The 25577-nt window shown below is 39.9% G+C and overlaps 3 protein-coding genes across 3 annotated transcripts; 1 reads left to right on the forward strand and 2 right to left on the reverse strand.

Annotated features, from left to right (window-relative positions):
* The first annotated feature begins 117 nt into the window (after nt 1-117).
* On the forward strand, nt 118-12415 carry si:ch211-221n20.8 (latent-transforming growth factor beta-binding protein 4). The gene is made up of 25 exons (XM_054603008.1): nt 118-126; nt 483-496; nt 801-845; nt 926-970; nt 1054-1098; nt 1179-1222; nt 1428-1604; nt 2054-2179; nt 2373-2513; nt 2717-2842; nt 3625-3747; nt 3946-4068; nt 4232-4354; nt 5365-5487; nt 5859-5981; nt 6610-6735; nt 7437-7565; nt 7682-7774; nt 7882-7977; nt 8201-8296; nt 8597-8692; nt 10347-10448; nt 10549-10654; nt 11377-11493; nt 11736-12415. Exons 1-25 carry the CDS (start codon nt 118-120, stop codon nt 11812-11814), a joined length of 2427 nt encoding a protein of 808 aa, XP_054458983.1. The 3' UTR covers nt 11815-12415.
* Nucleotides 12416-12509: 94 nt separating this feature from the next.
* Nucleotides 12510-17762, reverse strand: LOC129094187 (cytochrome P450 2J4-like). The gene is made up of 9 exons (XM_054602260.1): nt 17468-17762; nt 16390-16549; nt 15493-15642; nt 15187-15347; nt 14817-14993; nt 14005-14158; nt 13652-13839; nt 13427-13568; nt 12510-12961 (listed from the first exon to the last, which is right to left on the reverse strand). The coding sequence occupies exons 1-9, from the start codon at nt 17669-17671 to the stop codon at nt 12780-12782; spliced, it is 1518 nt and encodes a 505-aa protein (XP_054458235.1). The 5' UTR covers nt 17672-17762; the 3' UTR covers nt 12510-12779.
* Nucleotides 17763-17873: 111 nt separating this feature from the next.
* LOC129094188 (cytochrome P450 2J2-like) lies at nt 17874-23893 on the reverse strand. The gene is made up of 9 exons (XM_054602261.1): nt 23579-23893; nt 23308-23470; nt 22511-22660; nt 22263-22423; nt 21856-22032; nt 21373-21514; nt 20824-21011; nt 20599-20740; nt 17874-19534 (listed from the first exon to the last, which is right to left on the reverse strand). The coding sequence occupies exons 1-9, from the start codon at nt 23780-23782 to the stop codon at nt 19365-19367; spliced, it is 1497 nt and encodes a 498-aa protein (XP_054458236.1). The 5' UTR covers nt 23783-23893; the 3' UTR covers nt 17874-19364.
* Between the last annotated feature and the right edge of the window lie 1684 nt (nt 23894-25577).

A 25577-nucleotide genomic window follows, 5' to 3' on the forward strand; every position in this document is an offset into this window, starting at 1 on the left:
TTTTTTTATTTCTCCTGTCTTTCTTTTCACTGTTTCAGTTTCTTCTTCAGTTGCTATCTTATTTTTCTTTTACATTAACAGCTCCTTCCACTGCCACAGTTTCCACGAGCCCCATACATGAAACAGGTGAGTTTTTTTCCTGTGTTTCTTTTCACTGTTTCAGTTTCTCCTTCAGTTGCTATCTTATTTTTCTTTTACATTAACAGCTCCTTCCACTGCCACAGTTTCTCCAAGCCCCATACCTACCACATGTGAGTTTGTTTTACCTGTGTTTCTTTTCACTGTTTCAGTTTCTTCTTCAGTTGCCATCTTATTTTTCTTTTACATTAGCAGCTCCTTTGACCACCACAGTTTCCCGAGCCCCATACCTACAACAGGTGAGTTTTTTTCCTGTCTTTCTTTTTTCACTGTTTCAGTTTCTCCTTCAGTTGCTATCTTATTTTTCTTATTTTTTACATTAACAGCTCCTTTGACCACCACAGTTTTTCTACAACAGGTGAGTTTTTTCCTGCCCTTTCACTGTTTCAGTTTCTCCTTCTATCTTATTTTTCTTTTACATTAACAGTGAGTTTTCCGAGCCCCATACCTACAACAGGTGAGTTTTTTCTGTCTTTCCTTTCACTGTTTCAATTTCTCCTTCAGTTGCCATCTTATTTTTCTTTTACATTAACAGCTCCTTCCACTGCCACAGTTTTCCGAGCCCCATACCTACCACATGTGAGTTTATTTTTTCCTGTGTTTCTTTTCACTGTTTCAGTTTCTCCTTCAGTTGCTATCTTATTTTTCTTTTACATTAACAGCTCCTTCCACTGCCACAGTTTCCCCGAGCCCCATACCTACAACAGGTGAGTTTTTTTCCTGTGTTTCTTTTCACTGTTTCAGTTTCTCCTTCAGTTGCTATCTTATTTTTCTTTTACATTAACAGCTCCTTCGACTACCACAGTTTCCCCGAGCCCCATACCTACCACATGTGAGTTTATTTTTACCTGTGTTTCTTTTCACTGTTTCAGTTTCTTCTTCAGTTGCCATCTTATTTTTCATTTACATTAACAGCTCCTTCGACTACCACAGTTTCCCCGAGCCCCATACCTACAACAGGTGAGTTTTTTTCCTGTCTTTCCTTTCACTGTTTCAGTTTCTCCTTCAGTTGCTATCTTATTTTTCTTTTACATTAACAGCTCCTTCGACTACCACAGTTTCCCGAGCCCCATACATGAAACAGGTGAGTTTTTTTCCTGTGTTTCTTTTCACTGTTTCAGTTTCTCCTTCGGTTGCTATCTTATTTTTCTTTTACATTAACAGCTCCTTCCACTGCCACAGTTTCTCCAAGCCCCATACCTACCACATGTGAGTTTGTTTTTACCTGTGTTTCTTTTCACTGTTTCAGTTTCTCCTTCAGTTGCTATCTTATTTTTCTTTTACATTAGCAGCTCCTTCGACTACCACAGTTTCCCCCAGCACCAGTCTTGCTCCTCAGTGTCTGGGAAACCAGGTGATGCTGGAGAACAGCACAGCCTGCGGTTGTCCATCTGGAATGGTGAAGGATGGTGACAACTGTTCCTGCCCTGTGGGCTTCACTGTGGAGGGGGCAACAGGGTGCAAAGGTGAGAAGAAGCAGAGTCAGCGACAGAGCAAGTTTTTAAGTGAAGGTGCTGTGTATATCATTGGAACGACAATAAATCAGTTCTGGATATTCAATTTCAAGCGTCATTACTGGACACAAATGAGGCTGCTAAAGAATGGTGGACAGTCTGTTCTCTATTTTTTTTTGCAAGAATTCAGCAATAACACACAGCCAAGCAAAACACAATATTCAAATCAGTGAAACAGAAGATTTCCTTAATGTAGCAGGACCAGTCTTCAGCAAAAAGGCTGCCCCTTGTCTCTACTATAATCCCCTTTCTTTCCAACAATTTTGGACTTGATATTTCAATGCAAAAAAACCTTTTCCATCAGTGTAGTACAAAATAAAGCAACTGTTTTATGTGCTTAGCGGTTGCACACAGTGATGTCAGCTTGTTGCAACATGTTATCTTCTCTCTATACTCCACAGACTTTGATGAGTGTGAAGTAGAGGGGCCAGGGCCATGTGGTCCCCATGCCAGCTGCACTAATAGCCCCGGCTCTTACTCATGTAGCTGTCTCCGTGGTTACCTGATGGGTGCTGGAGGGTGCCAGGGTTTGTCAACATCTGTGTGTGAGAGAGAGAGAGAGAGAGAGAGAGAGAGAGAGAGAGAGAGAGAGAAAGAGAGGCAGAGAAGATGTACGGGTGTATGTGTGGGAGAGCGTGTTGGAAGAAGAGTTGGTTATCTGTACCATTCTAGCCCTATGTTGTACGGTCATAATGCATGTGTACCGTGTGGGTGTTACAGATATAGACGAATGTGCTCTGGCTGCAGTGACGGGCCTGCAGGCCTGTCACGGTGATGCTGAATGCACAAACACCCCTGGCTCCTTCACCTGCTCGTGCCCTTCAGGATATGTAATGGCTCTTAATGGAAAGAGCTGTGTAGGTGAGACTGATGTTAACATCTGGTGTGTGTAACTACAATGACAAATGTATGTTCAGAAGCATTGTAGCATTTAGAGGTAATGTCTTCCCCAAGCAGTAATTGACAGGAAGTTTGGGTGTTGTTGTACCTCCGTAACATCTCCATATCCAAACAAGACTTTCGAAAGATTCTTATTTCTAGTTCTTGGTTTCTCTTCTCTGTAGATGTGGATGAGTGCAGCTTCGAGGAGCTGTGTCGCCGTGAGCTGGGAAACGTGTGCGTGAACACTCCCGGCAGCTTTGTGTGCCAGTGTCAGCCAGGCTTCAGAGCAGAGGCTCCAGCCTGTGTTGGTAAGTCTGACATTAAGCTCCGCCACAGCTGGATGAGATTGATATCCAGATTACTTCTGGTGTTGTGAGTTTTTCATATTTCACTTGAGTTCCTCCAGACTTAATAACTCCTGCTTACAGGAAGGAAGGCTTTGCAGGAATAGAGCACTTTCTTTTAATGACTCATTTCCTCTCTTGTCCACTTTAATCTCCCACATACTTCTTTCTTTTTTGTACATCTCCCTTGTGTTTTTTTTCTGTGTCTCTTCTGCACTTCTGGTCTCAGGTCCTGTGTGTCAAGGTATGATGTGCTTCTTTCCATGCTTAACACATGCTGCTTGCTTTTTAAGGGGTTAAATTGTCAAGGAAAAAAACTAATTAAAAGCAAAGTCTGGAGTAATTGGAAAAGATCATCTTGAAGAGTTTTTTTTGTAATATTACACATTAAATATTTAGCATTATTTCCACAATTACAATTTCTTTATATTGATTTGGGAAAGTAATAAATGTGGTGTTGGACAAAGGGAAAATTAAATATTGTCTTATATTAATACAACAGTTCCCCATAGTGTTGCTGGAACAACATTTTGAAATTACTTCTACCTAATAAAGACTTGATTGGGGTTCAGTGACATGAAAATGATTTAGTAACTCAATTACAGTAAGAGTGCATTGCACAAACAACAGTTGCTTTTTACTCAGCAATAAAACATTTTATTGCAAATGAATGTTACAGCAAGTAAATGAAAAAGTTGTATACTTTATGCAGCATTGTCTTTTTCTGTCCCTTGGCTCTGTTCCAGATGTGGATGAATGTACGGAGAGCCCTGCGGCGTGTGTTGGTCAGGGTGTGTGTGAGAATACGCTTGGGAGCTACAAGTGTGTTTGTCGACCAGGTTACCGGGGAAACGGCACACACTGCGAAGGTAAGCAATTAGTGCTGACGTCCCTCCATGGAAAACTCCTGTTTCCTGTAGACGGGGTCATCTTCCTTGTGTGCCCGTGTTTTAATGCCTGCTGTTATGCCTTCCATTAAAACGATCCCGAATGGCGTAATGATAATTATTGAATGTAAATTAACTGAGGTTTTTTTTTTTATATATCCGTCTGCGCTCTCTTTCCAGATGATAATGAGTGTGCATCAGGTGGTCATGGGTGTGACACCAACGCTCGTTGTGGCAACATCATTGGCTCTTATTTCTGCCAATGCTACCAGGGCTTCAATGGAGATGGACACTCTTGTTTTGGTGGGTTAAGCAGCGGTTGGTGTGTTTTCCACATTAGTGGTGCTCAGTATCACTAAGTGTCCACCAGTGATACTTATGTCATGCAAACAACTACTTGTGTGTGCCAGCAGCCCTTGGGCCTACAGCACTCACCAGACACCTTCAGGATTGTCCTTGTTTACAGACATTGATGAGTGTGCTCTGAACAACGGCCACTGTCAACACAACTGCTCCAACGAACCAGGAGGGTACAGCTGCCAGTGTGACTCAGGCTACCAGCTGGACAAGGATGGACTCAACTGCACAGGTGAAACCGTAGGCTGTATATACAATAACCAATAACAACTATCTAATATTGAATATATCTTTATATACAGTCTTTGGGTAAAACACAGGTCAGGATTGGGGTGTCACTTAATTACACCAACTATGACGTGATAAAGGGAATAGTTAAACATTTTGAGAAATGCAAGCATTAGCTTTCTTTTTTATGCCAAAGAATTTGGCATCGAAAATGTCACCAATGTTATTAGGTAGCTGGTTACGGTAAACAATTTCTGAAAGTTATCCTCTCTGTAGTTATTCAAGTAAACATTAACAATTCCGCCAAAAATGTGGAGGCTCCACTGCTGAGAGTACAATGGTATGAACACCTTCCAAAGAAACATCAGTTAGTCATGGTTTTGTTAACCCTTGGCCTTGTGCAGCTGACCGCATCAAGGTTGGAAAATTGAAATTTCCGACCTCTGTGTCGTCTCGAAAGCAGCGTGAGAGCAGAAGGTCTATACCTCTCTTGCTAAATATGTAGTTAGAACCAGGAGACTTAGCTAAGTGTATCAGAAAGACTGGAATCAGGGGGAAGCAGCTGTTCTGGTTCAGTCTAAAGAGAAAAAAAAACATGATTACACAAGAAAAACTATTTACAATTGCCTCTCATTCTCCCATTTATACACACTCACTGCCACACCAATGACATTACTTTTTAAGCCTTTAAAATATTTTACATTTTGCATACAAAATTAGCTGCAATCCCCAATTTGCAGAAATAGTGGAACAGAGTTCCATGACCAAAAGGATGTTCTCCCTCCAGTTTTTTCATCTACAAAAGTTTTGGTACCTTGATCCAAAAAAACCTTCCCTTTCATTTACTGGTCCTCTTTTGCAAAACCTCACTCACCTGGCCCTCCAAGCTTGTTGAAACAAATGCTAAAATGAATTGCAAATAGTGTTTGACTTGCGTCTGAATGAGCCCTTACAATACGTGGAGCCTTTTTGTGCCATTACAGAAGAGTTAACTAAATGTCTCTGATCTCCCAGATGTGGATGAGTGTCGGACACTAAATGGGACCTGCAAGCATATTTGCATCAACACTCAGGGATCTTTCCGGTGCTCTTGCAGGCCCGGCTACCAGCTGCACATTGATGGCCGCACCTGTGTGGGTCAGTCACTCACCGACACTCTTTCACTCATTTGAGCTGTTTAAACAGGCTGATTTACACAAACTGCCATGAATATATCAATCTCACTTTCTCATTTTGTATTCTCTGTTTGTGTGCATGCATAACTATCTGCCTATATGTAAGTGGATGTCCTAATGGCACATTGTGGAGGGTTCCTGAGATGAGAATGCATGACTCTTTTAGGAATCTGTTGCAATGCAGAGATAAGCGTGTCAAAAAAAAGATGTTGACCTTGTGTCTCTGTGTGTGTGTGTGTGTGTGTGTGTGTGTGTGTGTGTGTGTGTGTGTGTGTGTGTGTGTGTGTGTGTGTGTGTGTGTGTGTGTGTGTGTGTGTGTTTGCGTGTGCTCAGACATTGATGAATGTAAACTCAGCAGTGGTGGCTGCTCTCACATCTGCACCAACTCTCCAGGAGGACACACTTGCCACTGCCCTCCTCCTCTTCTGCTAGACACAGACAACCTCACCTGCAGCAGTATGTTTCGCATTACAGTGTGCACATCACATTATTTTGAGTAAAAAAAAAAGGTATGATTTGCACCTATTTAAAATTGGAACACTTAACCAATAGGGAGTCCAGCTGTTTTTGTTATTACTTACATTTTTGTTATTCATGATCTCATAGTAGCCTAAGATATCACAGTTTTAAAGAATGATCCACACACAGAACTTAAGCACAAAATATATATATATATATTCTAACTCTTACACAACAGCTTCAACTAATTATTTATAGCTATTGCATTTTTGAGAGAAAAATACTTTCTATTTGATGTCTTTTGATATAGTCTGTTACTTTTAAAACCGATAATGTCCAATAATTTGACTGTCGCCCATAATTACGGCTGCAACTAATGATTATTTTTATTCTAAATTACTCTGCATATCAAATGAATCATCTTGTCAATGAAGTTTAAGAGAATAGAGAAAAATACTATAAAATAAGTCATAATTTAGAAACCGGGATCAGGGTCTTCTTTGCATTTTTGGTTGAAAAGTGACAGATTAATTGATTCCATTTTTATTATTATTCTATCGACAAATCAATCTTTTTTTTAGCCCTGCACAAACCATTTTTTTTTTATTATTTTTGAATTGAACAGATGTTACATCCTGCAAGCTGAGAAATGGAGGTTGTGACCACATATGCACAACGAGGGCTGACGGTCAGGTCCAGTGCATCTGTCGGGCAAGCTGGAAGTTGGGCAAGAACCAGAGGAGCTGCGTGGGTGAGACTTGACTTTCACCTTTGCTGTTGAGTTTCTCTGTTTTGATGAAACGCAGGATTCTGATTGAAAATATTTAGTCCTGGAAATTAAGCTTTTAATTTATTAAAAGGCTTTTGGGAACAACTAATGTTATTTAAGGTCAAATCTATGCAGAATAAGTTTAATTGGATTTTTAAAATTTATTTTTAAGTATATATCATTTTTTTAAAAACTCAGTTGAATCCCTTCAGTATCAAAAACAGTATAAAACACAGGAGTGTATACTCGATATTGTTCTGCAACCATGAGAACAAAAGATGAAAGGACATTACTCTATAGATGATCTATTGAAACAACCATACAAAGAGTCCCAGAGCATCATTTTGTAAACCTTTATTGCTGCACTCCTTCAGATAAATACACTAAAGACCTGGAAAGGTTTAAATTGCTACACTCAGCTTCTCATCCATTTATCACTTGCCAGGCGGGAGTTGTTCATTAAAAGCAATCACGGCAGATTAAAAGGGTTAAAAGGAAGGATGGAAATCAGATGACCAGTTCAGCTGTGGCCACATATTCTTGGATGGATGATAAGCTTGTGTGCACCCAACCTTCCATGATGTTTCAGCCCAAAAACATATAAACAGACTGTATAATACAGATTGTTTTGCAGTTTTGAAATGCCTAGCTGTGTAACTGTCCCACTGTCTTTTTGTCATGAGATGTGAATGAGTGTGGGGACTTCACAAACGGAGGTTGTGAGCAGCTCTGTGTGAACCAGCCTGGTGGGTTTAACTGCACCTGCAGGGACGGGTATGAAGTGAGAACTGATGACCTCACCAAGTGCCAGCGTGAGTCAAACATCAAACATCCCCAAAAACTGAGATCACGATGAATCTTGCAGACAACAGTAGTAGCCGAACAGATTAAACTGAAATGATCCTGATTGACTTCTCTGCCCTTCCAGCTGTGTGTAACCCTCACTGTCACAACTATGGAGTGTGTGTGGGCCCAAACACCTGTCACTGTCCTCCAGGCTACCATGGACTGGGCTGTTCAGGTACAAAACCTTTGCTGTTGCACATGGACACCACATATGCCATTGTGATATCACAGTTATTTGCTGTTGCTGTCAGAAATTGATCCATGTTGATGTGTGTATTTCAGCCATGTGCTCCCCACCCTGTGCCCATGGAGGTACCTGTATGCGCTGGAACAAGTGTCTGTGTCCTCCTGGCTGGAGAGGAGCAGGCTGCCACACAGGTACATCACCCTCTGATGATAATGAAGACTGCGACATCTTTGGATAAGCAATCAGTGTAGAGACACTTTCCATAAACACAGGGGGGATGGAAGTTAAATTGAGTAAACAAAGCAGACTGCTCTAAAAATAAAACCGCTGTTGCATAAGCAGTTATGAGATGGTTACATTCTTTCTCTTCTCTCTCTCTCTCTCTCTCTCTCTCTCTCTCTCTCTCTCTCTCAGCGGTGTGTGAGCTGCCCTGCGCTAACGGTGGTCGCTGCGTGGGGCCTGAAACCTGCCAGTGTCCCTCTGACTACACCGGCCCCCAGTGTCTCTTGCGTGAGTAACAAAACCACCAACACATCTGGATTCAGTTACACCAGGCATGCCGGTACTTCTGTGTGGGGAGGGGGGTAGTCATTTCTACCTCCTTGCCTGCATGCTTGTTAGCAGCACTGCCTGGTAAAATATGTCTTATAGCATGAAAGAAAAACATTTTTCAACACAGACCTGCTTCTATCTTTGTGTGTGTGTGTGTGTGTGTGTGTGTGTGTGTGTGTGTGTGTGTGTGTGTGTGTGTGTGTGTGTGTGTGTGTGTGTGTGTGTGTGTGTGTGTGTGTGTGTGTGTGTGTTTTGCAGCATTGTGCACTCCTTCATGCCAAAACGGGGGAAGATGTGTGGATGTCAACAAATGCACTTGTGTCGGTGGATGGCAAGGAGCTCGTTGCCAGATAGGTGAGACAACACTCACTTTTTGTATCTATACGTTGCTATAACATTGAGATAATAGTCAGCATGCATTTTACAAACAGAACACACGTTTAACCGGTGTTTTAATATAGTAAAGTGAGTATCGTAAAAGTCCTGAGAATTGTTCCCCACCTGTTCTAATTTATGCAACCACATGACTTCTAATAGCTTTTACTCTGATTAGCTGCTGAATTTGTTGTCTGCCCCTCGGCACCCTTTTCACTCGCAGCACCTTTTACTCACGGAGTATAATTTGCTTCCATCAGGACACAGGTTTTCTCTTCCTAGAGGAGTCACTCACTGATATATGAGGTTCCATTATTCCAATAGCTATTGGGCTTTTTAAACAAAATGAGATTTGGGTTGTTTCCAGCTGTGGATGTAGCAGAGTTTTTCCGGGTTTCTGGCTTCTTCTTCTCTTTGCTGCTTTCTGTAAAAAAAAAAATCACTCTTCATTTGAACTACTCACAACTACTGTCAAGAAGAGTCAAGTGGAGCTGAAACGATTAGTGGATTAACAGAAAATTAATCGGGAACTATTTTGATAATCGATAAATGATTAACATACTTTTTAAGGTAAGATTCTAAACAAAATTACTGGTTCCAGACTCTTAAATTTAAATATTCCCTGCTTGTCTTTGTCCTATAGTATAGTAAACTTGATATCTTAAGTTTTATAATTGCTGTCCAGACAAAACAAGCATTTTGAAGAAGTCATCTTTGACTTTTAACTATTTTCTGACACTTTATAGGAAACCAATTAATCAAAAAAATATTTGCGCAGATTAATCGGTTATGAACATAGTTAGTTGCAGCCTAGGATCCAGGTAAACATGGCTTTATTTTAAACTGTCACCAATGATGTTGGTCATGCAGTTGTCCAGGCAGCCAGTCGGTGGAGCTGTTCACAGATTCTAGAGCAACACCAGAACCTCTCAAGGCTAAAGTTACTGTTTGTTGATCCTTCTGAAAGCTGCTGGATATATAGATTATATCTTGTATATCGTGTAGTCAGGTGTATCTGGAATAGTCAATAACCAGAGGAAATTGCCTCCCTCCTCAGTGTCATTTTAAAGGTGGATACATTTAAAACAAATGTTATGTACATATAAAACAAAAGAGTCCAGTGTGCAGTCCAGCTTGTCTTGGCAACTGTTACGGGTCACTGTTTGCTCTATGCACTAGGTAATAGGTTTTGGGATTGTGAGTGGCCTACATTGCAGACTCTCTGTCTTGTATTCCTTCATGAGCTCTCAGATCTTATACTGCTTGGTTTTTAAATACACACACTATATGTACCAGAAAACCGTCTGTGCAGCTTTTTATTTTTCAAAAGTAAAGAGAAACCTTTCACATTTATAAACAGTCATAAACCTCTAAATTTACTATCTTTCTTTTTATTTCCGTTTATTGTATAATTGCCCTTGTTTTAATGTGTTGAATTTGTATTTTTAATTGTAAAGCACTCTGAGCTAAATCTCTTGTATGAAAAGTTCTCTATACATAAAGTTTTATATTATGCTGATGTTCAAATAGTAAATAATTTAACCAATTTTCCCTACTCCAATAACAGTAATAGATGTTCTGTGATTTTCTACCATAAACTTGACTGTATGTTGTCTTTTCTGTCTCCCTTTAGAGCCAGTTCAGTGTCAGAAACCTTGTAAGAGCGGTGGAGTGTGTGTGGGCCTCAACAGGTGCCGCTGCGTCAAAGGCTTTACTGGAAGTCTCTGTGAAACCGGTTTGTGTTTGCGTGTGTATGTGTGTGTGTGTGTGTGTTTAAAAGACCTTTCTTTGCCGTCACTTTGCATTAAGACTCTTGGTGTGTCGTGTGTCTACAGCGGTGACCACCCCCTGTGTGCCGCCCTGCCGACACGGGGCCACATGTAGTCCTCACAACACCTGCACCTGTCCAGAGGGCACTGCTGGCCTGCGATGTGAGAGACTGTAAGTGTGACCGACACCAACAACAAAGAGAGAGGCACAAATAACTCCTGTTTCTTTAATCCACGGTCCGTCTACTGCTCATTACTGGTCCGCTCTTTTCAGTGAAAGTTTCTTTTAGTCAAACACATTATATCCACAGTGTACAACTACATTAAGACTGAGGAGATCGATCGTGCCTTTATGCAAACAGACAGGGGAGCACACCTGTTGTTTTCCACATAGATACTGTCAATCTGAAATCCTCCCCATTCAGATTAGAATTTACAGTTAAACGGGCCCTATTATGCTATTTTCCGGCTGCATATTTTTATCTCAAGTTACAGTTACAACATGTTTACATGCGTTAACGCTCATAATCCACCTTGTTTTTCTCATCCTGGCTGTCCTGCAGCACCTCTTCTCACCCTCTCTCTGAAACGCTCCGTTGTAGCGCTTACTCCTCCCTCCAGAAAGCAAAGTCTTCTCTGATTGGTCAGCTAGCCCGCTCTGTTTAGCCGTGGACTTCAGGTTTTACACTCTACGGACCTTTTACATGTACAAAAAGATATATAACACACTAAAGAAGAGGGAAAAAGTGGAAAAGCATAATAGGGCCACTTTAAAGGCAGCTTACAATTAAGCTTGTGCTGTCTTTTTTACTAATGATAAATTGTTGATGAAATGTGTGTAGGTTTGGGAAAGTTATTTAATGGATGTGTGTTTGTGTTGTGTGTGTGTTGTAGGACGTGTCCTGTGGTCACCACGGTGGTCAGTATGGCTCGAGCCGTACGAAAGGCGTTTAGAGAGAGTTACGTGGACCGCTGTGGACCTCTGGGAGTTCGGCTTTGCACTAAATACAGGTTACTTGTTTTCTTCTTTCATTCGATAGATTTGTATTGAGTAGTTTGTGAGGTTATTTGTTTCAAGTAGCAGAAGGGTGGAGTTTTATAGATTGGATTAGATCTGTAAATAGTTATTCAAGTTCAGGATTAAACATTATCGCATAAGCAAATGTGAGAGGTGTACAGTAGCATTTGTTTTTTAAGTGTATGTAAAGGTCAAGTTAGATCAGAGCATAATTATAGTGAATGCTTTGTTCCAGGATAAACCAGGCACGCGTGTACGTGCTGGCCTACAGGGTGGGTTACAAAATCCAGTGTCCAGACAGGAAGGGCAGATGAGTCATGAGGAAACATCAAGAAGGAGGGTGTTGTGGCTTCTCTCAGGGCAATACTCTGCTTGTTTGATCTGACAAAAGTTGACAATTATCTTCTAATAAGTTCTGTACACAATCATGTTTATATTATGTGAGAATTATTCCTCAGTATATAAAATGTGCAATGGTTTCATTATTTGTCATGTTTGTATATGGCAGCTGAAAGTTATTAAACACTTTTATTTGGTCTTTTTATAAAATCGTGTCAAACTTGCAAACTACAATGTGTTTACAGTTGGTTAACTCTTTTCAATGATTGTCTGATAATGACTGTAGGGTGAAAGGTCTTACAGTACTCAAAGAGTTCTCTTAAGAGAATATTCCCACTAAGGATAAAGTGTCACACATACACGTTTTTGAGGTTGATATCTCTGCTATTAAACTAGAATGCCTTCTCTGACGAAGCTTGTGGTCATCTCACTAAACAACTCAAAAAAGTAGTTCTGCGTCTATTTTTGCTACTTGCATAACTGAACTGCAGGGTGTGACTGTGTGTCAACTTCTAATCGCTTTGTAGGACTGATATCTGCCCTCTTACCTAGCACACAGTGGTTTATGACCTTGTTTAAACTGCATTCCTGTTACACATTAATTTATTAGCAAAACCAGATGGCATACAGACAACTACATTGTGTTCTCAAATAAAAACATTTAGCACGCTAAAGATTCAGATGGTTTATTAGGAGTTTCTGGAGACCAAAGCAGTCCTAAAGGGAGACTATATTGGACTTACAGTTGGCAGAGACACGACTCCAAATAATTGCTGAGATTGCTTCATGTACATTAGACTATAGGCAACAGTGTACTAAAACATTAACCAAAACATTTTAAGGGAACACTATCGGGTTGTTGTCGAAGTGGCCCAAAAATATTTCAAAATGAATAATCTGAAATATATTTGGTAAATGTGCAAACGCTTGAGGAGGTGTATCACTCTTTGCGTGGAGTGGCACAGATTTCATAAGGGAGGGGTGTAAGGGTGACTCCAGAAAGGGCCTTGAACACGGGCTCCACACCCGGAGGCATGGAGAAGCTAAAGCGCTGCATGAAGGAGGTGAAGAAGAGGAAGAGCTCCATCCTGGCCAGGTTCTCCCCGAGACACACACGCTTGCCTGCAGCAAAAAACGAAAATCTATTTTGATATCTTTTTTTAAGTGTCAAACCTTAATCCCACAATGTTAGGCGTGCAATACTAAATCAATGCAGTACATTTTTAGATACCACATCTTGGCCCCAGTTATGCCTAAAATCTGCTTTTTATTAAGAAGAGAAACAGTAGGGCAAAATGGGAATGTTTATTAACTACACACAAAATGCTTAACAAAATGAAACATTTCTACCTAACATTCCTCAGGCCATATTTGAACCTAAAATAATGATATATTAAGTCAATCAATGATTACACAAACTTCAACTAAATGTGTCCTTTAATCCATGAAAACCACAACCACCAACCCTTTGCTGCTTGTCGCCCACTCTCTCTGCCTCTTTCCTGTCTATCTTCAGCTGTATCTAAGAAAGGCAATACAAAAGACTTAAAAATCATCAAAAAAAAAAAGTTGTGAAATGGTACTTACCAGCAGAAAAAGGGAGGAAAGCAGCTCGCTTCACAAACTTGCCCTCCTCGTTCAGAAAGTGTCCTGGGTTAAAGGTGTGGGGCGTCTCCCACTCATTCTTTTCCGACAGCACCGAGGTCAGATTGGGGATGATTGTTACTCCCTGTTGATTAGAATATAAATGAAAAGTCATAAAGATGCAACATGGTTGTGTTTGAAACGTAAACATTATATAAGAGAACTGACCTTTGGGATTGTGTAGCCTCCCAGCTGGATGTCCCTGTTGGTAACATGAGGCAGGCTGAGAGGAACTATGTTGGACATCCTCTGGATCTCGTGTATGACAGCGTCCGTGTAGGGAAGGTGTGCTCGATCTTCCATGGACGGCTGTCTGGACTGTCCAATCACTCTGTCTATCTCAGCCTGGACCTTTTCTGTGCAACAGGACAGACTAATTTAGACCAGACTAATTTAAAACCAGACTAATTTAAAACCAGACTAAATTAGTCTGGGACTTCATGAGTGCAATTCAGGTTTGCACTTGTTTCTGCAAAGCAATCTCCTAATGACTTCTTGTCCATATATCTGTGAGCTCTTACCCTGAATCTCTGGGTACTTCACCATGTAGAGCAAAGCCCAGCGCAGGGTGGTGGAGGTGGTCTCAGTGCCAGCCCCAAACAGATCAAAGGTGCACATGACCAGATTGTCCTCATGAAAACCAGCATCTGGTTCATCGTCACTCTTGTCCTGATGCTGAACATTTCAAAAATACACAATGTCATATAGGAATGAATAGAACGAGACCCGAGACCATAATTCATCTAATCAATTCTGCGTTTACCCAAATACATGTCAAGATGGCTGCTGTGAAAAGGGCCTAGTGTTATTGATGTACATTATAAAGTAAAATTAACGTGCAAAATATGATTACCAAACAACTTTTTGTTGTACCTATAGCCAGGGGTTGAAATTGATTATCAAAAAATTATTTATTACAGGACATTCTTTATTGCAATGGGATCCCACCAACCGCAACAACAAATTGGGCCAGGGGTCGTCAAATGAGCAAGGTGAAGGGGTCATTGAACTATAAACTGTAGAGGTATCGGTTGGTATTGAGATGTGTTTGCACATTCACATGGTAAGTCAGGCACATGGATCTGAGTCTTTAAAGTAATGTTACTTTCATTTGAGTGAAATCAAAGCCAATTTACAGTACTTTTATACTTTGTCTTTCCTCAGGAATATGAGCAAAACCTTACAAATTAGGGCTGCAACATCAGCAGTCAAATCCCCAAAGATGTTCCCTTTACTATCATGTAAGACAAAGAAAAGTAGCAAATGTTTCATTTAAATGAATGGCTAATAAAAAATAGTTGCTGATATTTTTTCTTATCCTTTGTCCACCCACCTTCTGAATCTCAGTCAGGTAACAGTCAATGAAGTCTCTGGGATCAGAGGGGTTCCAGTCTTTCTTGTGCTTCTCGATTTCCGTTTTAACGAAGTCCGTCATTTGACCATAGATTTTTTGAAGCGTGCGGTGTCGCCCCGGCAAATGCCTCATCAGCACAGGAAATGCGTTGTACAGCTGTCAATATCAATGAGAAGACTGTGAATAAGACTAACAGCACATTTATGTCAAAGCGCAATACCTAGCAACAATTTAATCTGTGACATGTAAAGATCAATGAACATGGATCAGGTTAAGATAGTATTCCGATGCATTAATCAGGTACAGTACAAAGCATTAAGCTTTCATCAATAACTTTGAAATGCAGTACCTGTGCCCAAATGGAGCTTTCAATCTGGGTCCCTTTGTCCAACAACTTAATCATTTTCTGAAACATCTCATCACTGTACTCAAAGCGATGACCAAAAACCAGGGTGCAGATGATGTTGGAGACAGCGTTGTTCATTATTAAATGTGGATTAAAGAGTTTCCCTGGACAGTTGATCACACGTGAAACATGTAAAAATGAAAAAAGATGTAGTTAGATGAGTAAGAAGCTTTATGTATTTGACTTCAGATTACAGCAGTTTCACATTACAGCCACTATTAGTCGTTTTTTCTGCATCAGATTCTTTACCTTTATGCTTGGAGATTTCTTTGGATATATAAATAAATTCATCCAGTATGGAGGATTCGAGGGATTTCCTGCCAAGGCCAAAGTATTTGAGAGTGATGATGGCAAATCGCCTCTGCTGTTTCCATACATGTCCATTAGAAAAAACAATACCTGTTGAGAATTTTATTTAAAAAGATTAAGAACCAACCCAGAGCAACAGATTGTGATATAAATGAGTTTACAGTGAGTATAAAAGTCTATATGTAGAAGTGGATAAATTACTAATATTATCCTAAATGTGATAAAACACTAGAGGAATACTTGATTATCATGAACATGCACATATACTTGAATATGGTGACAGGCTAAACTCTGGTTCATTAGCAACACTAGTACATCAAATTCATAAAGTCAGTGTCCACTCTGACTTAACTTCACCAATTAAAAAAAATTAAGATAAGATAAAATAATCCTTTATTAGTCCCGCAGCGGAGGAAATTTACAGGATTTACAGCAGCGTAGAGTATAGTGCAAACAAGAGACATAGTAAAAAACAAGATCAAAAACAAGTATTATAAATAAGCAAATAAGCAGTAAAAACAGTAAAGAATATTAAAAAAATACACAATAACTAAAAAAATATATATACAGACAGAATAACTATTATATTACACGTTTCTCTGTCTTTGACATGTCTGGATTCAGATCACATTAGTGAAAGCAACACGGACTATCTCAAGGAACTGAAATTCATCTGAATCCTCAAAAGTGGATACATTTCAGCAGCTCCACATGAGCAAAATATTGTATGTCATTGTTCTTCATTCTCAATGAGCAAAAACTATCCATGAAACCCTGCAGCCCCTCAGTAATGGAGTATAAAATCTTTAGTCAACATGGTTATAAATAAGTCTTTACCCATGGAGGGCAACACATCAGAATGGAGTGGAAACTCTGGACGGTCAGAGAGTTGGTCTCCTTTGCAGAGACCCTCTTGCAGCGCGCTGAGGCCATTCAGCACCACCGCCCAGGAGGGGCCCATTCTCAGACTGTACACGTTCCCATACTTCTCTGCTAACTGCCACAAAGACAACACAAGTGAGTGAGATGAAAAAGCAAACAGGCCACCTTCACCTCGAGTGGTGAAAAAAAATGCTCAAAGAAAATCAGGAGAAAGTTGTAAAATATATTAAATATGTAGATATTTTTTTCTCAACAACCGCATTGCATAATACCCAGTGTTGTTTACGTATTGATTTGAAAATTAGGCTATTTGGGATTTGACAACTTTAGATCTCAAAATGATCTTTGACCCTGTGTAGACTGTTGTTGAATCCTTCACAGCGCTCATTTTTTAAAAATGTTCCTGTTTATTAATCATATCCAACCCAATTATTTTAGAGTGACTGCTTCTTGAGATAATGCCCACAACTTCTATCCTATTAAGATTATTAATAAAATAATAATAATAATTAATAATTACTATTAAGACAGCTATACTGCAATATAAAGACAGTCCTTTACAAGCAAGAGTCCTTTGTCCTGCAATGCCACTTATGTAAAAGTATTATTAGCAAACTATAAACAAGGTGTCAAAAGAAAAAGTTGTCATGAAGCAGAAATGCCCCCATGTGAGCGTTTTATTTATAGAATTATTACTGGTGCATTATCTGTAAATATAATTTGACTGTTGTAGTTGGTAACAAGTTTAGACAGGCTAGTGTTTGTGTAGTTTAATAGGATCGCTATACAGTATGTTGAGTGGCCTTGTGTCCAAATATATTATCTACCTTATTATTATATATATATATATATATATATATATATATATATATATATATATATATATATATATATAATAAGGTATATAATAAGGTATATAATAAGGTAGAATTATTATATACTCTATTATATATATATATATATATTATTGATATAGTAAGTTCATTTAATTCCCTGATTCTGCCGCTAAATGGCTGCATTATCTCAGTCCTACCTCAGTCATGTCTCGATGGGGTTTGCTGGAGTCGATGGAGAACATGTTGCCCACCAGAGGAAAGGCCCGTGGTCCTGGAGGAAAGCTGCTGGGCCGACGGGCCCTTAAATACTCTGCAGTCACCAGGAGGACCAGAGCGAAGAGGAGCAGGCTGCGGGCGTCCAGCCACGGCCACACGGAGGAAACACCGGAGAGTAGATCCATCACGACCGGCTGCTTCTGGAGCCACTGATTCCGGGTTTGTGTTGGCTTCCAGGGATATCACAGAGGCAGTGAGTAGGCTGCACCTCTTCTATCTGACCACCGTGGTGAACAGTACCGCAGGCCTGTGATTGGCTGTTTCCTGGAATCAACTTTGTCTCCAATGAAATAACTTTTCAAGAAGAGTGAAGGCATTCATTTGAGCAAAGCCTTTCTCAAATAGATTACTCATTTATTTAGTTTATAACAGTTATGTAATGTGTAATGTACCAAGATGACTTTAAAAGGTTTTCACATGTCTACGATATTCTTAATTATAAGTTATACGCTTAGAATTATACTCTATTATTGTTGTTTCATTATCAAAACATTTAATTTAAACTTATTTATTAGCACACATACAAACAAAATGTTTGATGCATGCTGCTTATTACGTTGCCGTCTAATCTCAAAGCTGAAAACTCTTCCTTCATCTCCTTGGCTTTACATTACATTACATTACATTACATTACAGTCATTTAGCAGACGCTTTTATCCAAAGCGACTTACAGGAAGTGTATTCAACATAGGTGTTCAAGAGAACTACTAGTCACCAGAAGTCATAAGTGCATCTCCTTTCTTAAACAAGCATCTAAAAGCATAAACCAGAGCAAAAGTATAGTGCAGAGGCAAATTACTACGAAAACAATAATTGGAACAGACTAATACGAATACAATAAGTGCTACAAACTACTACGAATAGGATAAGTGCAGTAAACGAATACGAATGCAATAAGTGCTACAAACTAATACGAATACAATAAGTGCTAAGAGGAAGGCTCAGGGTAGTGCTTCTTGAAGAGGTGAGTTTTCAGCCTGCGCCGAAAGATGGGCAGCGACTCTGCTGTCCTGACGTCAGTGGGGAGTTCATTCCACCTAAATAATAACTATACAGTATCCTTACTTATAGAGATAGTTCTTTTACCCTCTAACCACATAATTTAATGAGTCTCAACGTAAAATTAAATTTGGATTCTGTAGATATTGACCTCCATATCCTCTTGGGAAGGTGTTGGAAATCCAAAATGTTTTTAAAGATCCATCTTCCGTAACCGCTTATCCAGTTAAGGGTCGCGGGGTAGTTTTTAAAGATGTATCATCAAATTCAAAAGAGACTTAATTGCTATGGGATCACAACACTCTGCGACAACATTTCTGCACTTAAGATGGCATTTTGTAATTTTGTTGTTTTGCAGGAAGATGTTTGTTGCACTGAATTAGTCATAAATGTGACGGTCACAAATGATTGCACAATAATTATCATCTTCGGGGAAAAAGTAAAAGTATGCACCTACTTTTAACACATACAAAATTTGTTTAAATATCATCCATATGCACATTTTGTTAATTGAGCCTGGCTAAACTAAACTAGGTTTAAAAATCTGAGTTGATACAGCCATGGTTTGGAGCCCACTGGAAGAACCCCCCCGCAATTAAACAATAAAAAAGTGCAAATAAATATGTGCAACCATCTACATCACAGTTCTGTAGTCCAAAGGAGATATCTGCAGTGGACCTTATGACATGTCATCTATAATTAAAGCCAAATATCAGTTTGATATATTCAACAAACCAGGTCACAGTGACAGTAATCTTGAGTGGTGAGGACAGTTTAAAAAAATATTGCTTTAACATATTTTTTATGTCACATCTACACTCAGCGGGAGGTTACGCAGATGTCATATGGAAGTGGTGACAGAGTGACGCCAAAGCGAAAGTCCATCGCAGGCTTCACCTTCATTGAGAAGGTGAAGTGCTGCATCAGAGAGGTGAAGAAGAGGAAAAGCTCCATCCTGGCCAGGTTCTCCCCGAGACACACCCGCTTACCTGTGACAGGAAAACAAACGTTTTGGCCACTTGATCAAACTTGTTTAAATGAGCCCGATTATGCTATTATCCAGGTGCATATTTTTTATCTCAAGTTACAGTTACAACATGTTTACATGCGTTAATGCTCATAATCCGCCTTGTTTTTCTTGTCCTGCCTGTCCTGCAGCACCTCTTCTCACCCTTTCTCTGAAACACTCCGTTGTAGCGCTTGCTCTGTTGTGATTGGTCAACGTTTCAGCTACGTCTCTCTCTTTTGTTGTTTGAGGGCCAAACTAGCCGGAAGGAGTTTTACGTCACTTCCGTAACATTGTGACCTCAAAGTTACTGAAGTGAAGGAGAGAATTCAATGGAGCTGTTTCAGGCAGCTCAGGAGCTTCTGAGGGGGACACTCTACGGACCTTTTACATGTACAAAAATATATATAACACACTAAAGGAGAGGGAAAAGTGGAAAAGCATAAAAGGGCCACTTTAAGTCAACCGTAGCAGTTATTCTCATAATGCCTTTATAGGAAGAGAGCTTTTAACCGTTCTGGTAACTGTCATAAATTTGGTCCTAATTAAATGTCCAGTGGTTCACAAAAAATAATCCCCATTGTCTGACTAGACGCCGGTGATGCACAACGGGTGAACAGTCAGAGTGACAGCAGGCGAGTAGGTAGACAGGCAAGTAGCCCATCCAACGATTCATCACCAACCATAGCTTGAAGCAAAATGAGTAAAATCAGGAAAATATATTTAAAGTATTAAAAGTACTTAATAAGTAAAATGGCCACAGTGACACATTCACAATTTTTGTTTTGTTGCTTGATCACCTAATCGCTTTATTTACTTATATATATTATAAAGTACGGTAGTTTCCTTTTATTAAGTATAAAGTGGTGTAAAAAAAGTGCTTTACTTTAGTCAGTATACTTAGTTGCATTCCACGACTGGTGACTGGCATTCATCAATCTGCAATCATTAGTGAGGAACACTGTAAGGTCCCAGTGCATGCTGGGACATGCCCCAGTATAAACAAATCAAGACACTAATAAAACAAGTGTTCGTGTTGCTCCTCACCAGCAGAGAAAGGGATGAAAGCAGCTCGCTTCACAAACTTGCCCTCCTCGTTTAGAAAGTGTCCTGGGTTAAAGGTGTCGGGCGTCTCCCACTCATTCTTGTCAAACAGGACTGAGGTCAGATTGGGGATTATAACAACTCCCTGGTGAATGGAATTAAAATTAAAATTCATTAAAGAGCAACATGGTTGTGTATGTGACATAAACAGTGTGTAAGAGAACTGACCTTTGGGATTGTGTAGCCTCCCAGCTGGATGTCCCTGTTGGTAACATGAGGCAGGCTGAGAGGAACTATGTTGCACATCCTCTGGAGCTCGTGTATGACAGCGTCCGTGTAGGGAAGGTTTGCACGATCTTCCATGGACGGCTGTCTGGACTGTCCAATCACTCTGTCTATCTCAGCCTGGACCTTTGCTGTGAAACGGGTGGGGAAAAGAAAAAAGTTATGGTATTTAACAGTAGTAAATATTTTATCAACAGGCTGCAAACTCATAGAGAGATGAAGGACCACCACATTAGTGAAGGGAATGGTTTGTGTCCCTGTTTAACCTTGAAACAGTTATACTACGTGTTGTGTTTTGCAGGAAGATGTTTGTTGCACTGAATTAGTCATAAATGTGACGGTCACAAATGATTGCACAATAATTATCATCTTCGGGGAAAAAGTAAAAGTATGCACCTACTTTTAACACATACAAAATTTGTTTAAATATCATCCATATGCACATTATTGAGTGAGAACAAAGAGCTTCACTGACTTGGTCGGAGCTCTTACCCTGGATCTCTGGGTATTTTACCATGTAGAGGAAAGCCCAGCGCAGGGTGGTGGATGTGGTTTCAGATCCAGCCACAAACAGATCCAAGACACACATAACCAAGTTTTCCTCATCAAAAGTATTCTCAGCCTGCCCCTTACTCTGAGAATATATCCAAATAGATGTGCGAAAACATACACATGTTAAATTATTTCGAAAAACTAAGTTGTTGTTAGAACTTTTACAGCCAGGGTTACAGTAATGTATGATGGTAACTTAAGTTAAAAGCCTTTAATGTGTAATGGACCTTGTATCTTGAAAAAGGCTTTGTTTTGTTAAATTAAAAGGACTGAAAGCTGTGTGAGATAAGGCATGGCAAAAGTACTAATCAGGTCTTTGCCCCGTTCAACACATACCAGCCAGGAGTGAAGCACTTTGACAGCTGATAGTTCTGACATACAACACAGTATAAGGAAAAAAAAGCAACATCTAGTGCCAATCACCATCTGAATCTCATTCAGGTAGCAGTCGATGTAGTCTCTTTTGTCCGAGGGATCCCAGTTCTGTTTGTGCTCCTTAAGCTCTACCCTTATGAAGTCCTTCACATGGTCCCAGATGTGCTGGACTGTCTGATGAGGCCCTGGCAAACGTCTCATCAGCAGAGGGAAGGAGTTGTAAAGCTGCAGAGTAGAGCAGATTGAAACAATAGCGATTGAAAAGGCATTTATTTTCTTTTAATTTTTTTTAATCAAAAACAAATATTGAAATCCCATTTACAAATAGGCTTTTGTGCATCTTACTAAACATGTACCACATATTGCTACTACTAGCATGTATGATTAACTGATTCAAAAAGAAGAATATATGATATACAGCAGTAAGATTTCATCATAGCTTTAAAATGCTGTACCTGTGCCCAAATGGAGGCTTCGATCTCGATACCTTTGTCAAACCACGATATCAGTTTCCTGAACTTCTCATCACCATATTCAAAGCGATGCCCAAAAACCAGGGAGCAGATGACGTTGGAGACAGCGTTGTTGATGATGAGGTGTGGATCGAATGGCTTACCTTCACAATTAAAAGAAAACTAGTTGTAATGTGTGTATTTGTCATTGTGTATAATTCTTAATGTGTTGCTGTGCATCTACTATTTACCTTTATAGCTATTGAAGTCTTTTGCACAATATGTAAATTCTTCCAAGATGACAGGTTCAAGTGACTTCTTCCCAAATCCAAAATATTTGAGGGTTGAAAGTGCAAAATGCCTCTGCTGCTTCCATGTATTCCCATTACTGAAAATTACACCTGATAGAAATCAGGAAAATGCAGGAATATTATTTTACACAAATAGTAAATAATAATGATAATAAGTTAAATATGATCCCCTCAGGTAAAAAAAATATATAATTCTGTGCACAGAGCAAAGCAACTTGTAGTAAGATGCGTTACTGAAGGTCACCTCGGCCGTTCCCAGGAGGTGAATTCCATTCAGGATTCCGAAGCCAAATCCCTATCCCTAACCTACACATTTATTGGTTTTATTTAGCTTTAATTGTTTATCGTTTTTTTGAAGGTATTAAAAAACTGTTTTATAAAAATACACATGTTGTGTGTGAAGCACACCAACAGGAAAGCTAATAGGTTTCTAATGAACTCTGCAACAACCACGCATGAGATGTAGATCAAAAGAAGCATACAAGGATGATCATGAAGGGTCAACAAAGCTGATATTTCCAGTAACAAAAGCACCTCTATCTTTTGTTCATTCAGTGTGTATTAACTAATGCGTTCTCTCACTAACTTGTATTCACTATGACTTTGACTTTTGTGATTTTTAGGTGTGTGTGTGTGTGTGTGTGTGTGTGTGTGTGTGTGTGTGTGTGTGTGTGTGTGTGTGTGTGTGTGTGTGTGTGTGTGTGTGTGTGTGTGTGTGTGTGTGTGTGTCCTCTCACCTAATCCATGGAATGCTTCCTGCACCAGAGGGAGTTCTGGGCGGTCTGCCAGGCTGTCTCCCTGATTTACCAGAGCCTCTTTCAGAACCTCGAGCCTGTTCAACACCACCAGCCATGTCTGACCCATTCGAAGGCTGTACACGTCTCCATATCTCCCAGCTAACTGTGAGTGGAATCGGGAGAGGAGGGAGAGCATGATGCTTAAGATAACAGATAACACAAACAGTCCTCAGTCGACCTGTTGTATTTTCAAAGACATCTGTTGCTTTACCTGTGTCATACTCTCGTGGGTCCTGTTGTAATCCAAGGTGAATATGTTGCCGACAATAGGAAACGCCCGGGGTCCTGGAGGGAAGCTGCCCGGACGACGGTTCTTAATATAATCTGCAGTGAGGAGGAGAACGGCAGTGAAGAGCAGCAGACTTTTGACATCCCAGTTAACATAGGAACCAAATACAGAAAAGATTGACTCCATTCTGCAATCAAGGACTCAAGCCTGTCTAAATAAAGCCGGTGTTTTCTTTGCTTCTCTTGACACATAAAAGGCTGGTGTGAAAATATGATCTAACTCTCCTATGAGGGTGAAGCTTGATGATACTGGCTGTTGGCAGGACAGCAGAGTCCCACTGGTTGCACTGGACTCTGCCCTCCTATATGTGTGTTTGTGTGTGTGTGTGTGTGTGTGTGTGTGTGTGTGTGTGTGTGTGTGTGTGTGTGTGTGTGTGTGTGTGTGTGTGTGTGTGTGTGTGTGTGTGTGTGTGTGTGTAAGGCTTTCGGCCTAGTAATGTCAACATCTCGGTTTTCCCGCTCGATGTGAACTCCGCCTTCAGCCTCTCTCACTGGCAGATGAGCCTTCTGGAAGTTTTGTATTAAAGCTGACTGTTTTAGCCGTCATGAATGTTTTGTTCTATCGACCGTTTTTGCCTCTTTACTACAGGCATTTTAAGCAACCTGTTGCCTTGTCCCTGTAGGCTGGCTAATCTGTTTTGAGGGTACAACAAGTGGCTTGTCCTAGCTAATGCTAGAGAACACGTCATTAGGTGACTTTAACACCTAAAGGAAGAGTGTGTGACATTTAGGGAAGCTTATTGGCAGATATTCAATATAATATGAACAACGTGAATCCTGCAACGCCATGTTTCTATGCAGTAGCCCACAACAGACAAGGGCACGAGCAAGAGCCAATCGCGTTTTAAGTTATATGTAGTGATGCGTTGCGAAACCCGGTATTAAACGGGCCCCAGTGCTAAATAATTAAAGATCGTAGTATAGATAAGCCCCTACGTCACTGGTGCTTTTTAATGTCATTTATAGTCGCTGTGGTGAATCAAGAAGTACTACCCTGAGCCTTCCTCGTAGCACTTATTGTATTGGTATTAGTTGTTGCACTCACTGTATTCGTATCAGTTCGCTGCACTTATTGAATTCGTATTCGTTTACTGCACTTATCCTATTCGTAGTAGTTTGTAGCACTTATTATATTCGTATTAGTCTGTTGCAATTATTGTTTTTCGTAGTAATTTGCCTCTGCACTACACTTTTGCTCTGGTTTATGCTTTAAGATGCTCGTTTAAGAAAGGAGATGCACTTATGACTTCTGGTGACTAGTAGTTCTCTTGAACACCTATGTTGAATACACTTCCTGTAAGTCGCTTTGGATAAAAGCATCTGCTAAATGACTGTAATGTAATGTAATGTAATGTAATGTAACCTGTTGAAGTGAAGGACACCCGAGTTGATGGCAACTTTGCTTGTGACTGTACAAGCAATAAACTATTTGCAAGTAAAAAGCCATTTCTATATCAATACATATGTGAACATGTAATCAAAAGTGAAACCTAATTCAGTCGGCCACCTCCGCTGTGTTTACACGAGCACAGCATGAATCATCGGTCAAAAACTATTTATTATTTTTAGTAAACTTTTCTGCCGGCTGAGAAAAAAGCAGCCAGGTGGACTAACTTCATTCTTTATTAACGTCACTCAGAAATGTTATTTCATTTATTGACATTTTACATTTGTTTCCAGTTAGATATTAATGTATTTCCTTGACTTTGCTGTTGTAAACATAACTCTTGCTGTTCTTTAAACAATATTTAGCTAAATCTAAATAAAAAATAACTTCTTATTCTGTTCAGAATTGTTTTCTTAAATTGTTTTTTCAAAACAAGTATTTAGGGATGTAGAAGAACTAGTTGTACTAAAATCCTAAAGCTACTTATCCCTACCTTTGGGCCACCATTGTTCTCCAATGCGCTTGGAATGTGAGG

This window comes from Anoplopoma fimbria, chromosome 8, assembly GCF_027596085.1.
Source record: "Anoplopoma fimbria isolate UVic2021 breed Golden Eagle Sablefish chromosome 8, Afim_UVic_2022, whole genome shotgun sequence".
Taxonomy (NCBI): domain Eukaryota; kingdom Metazoa; phylum Chordata; class Actinopteri; order Perciformes; family Anoplopomatidae; genus Anoplopoma; species Anoplopoma fimbria.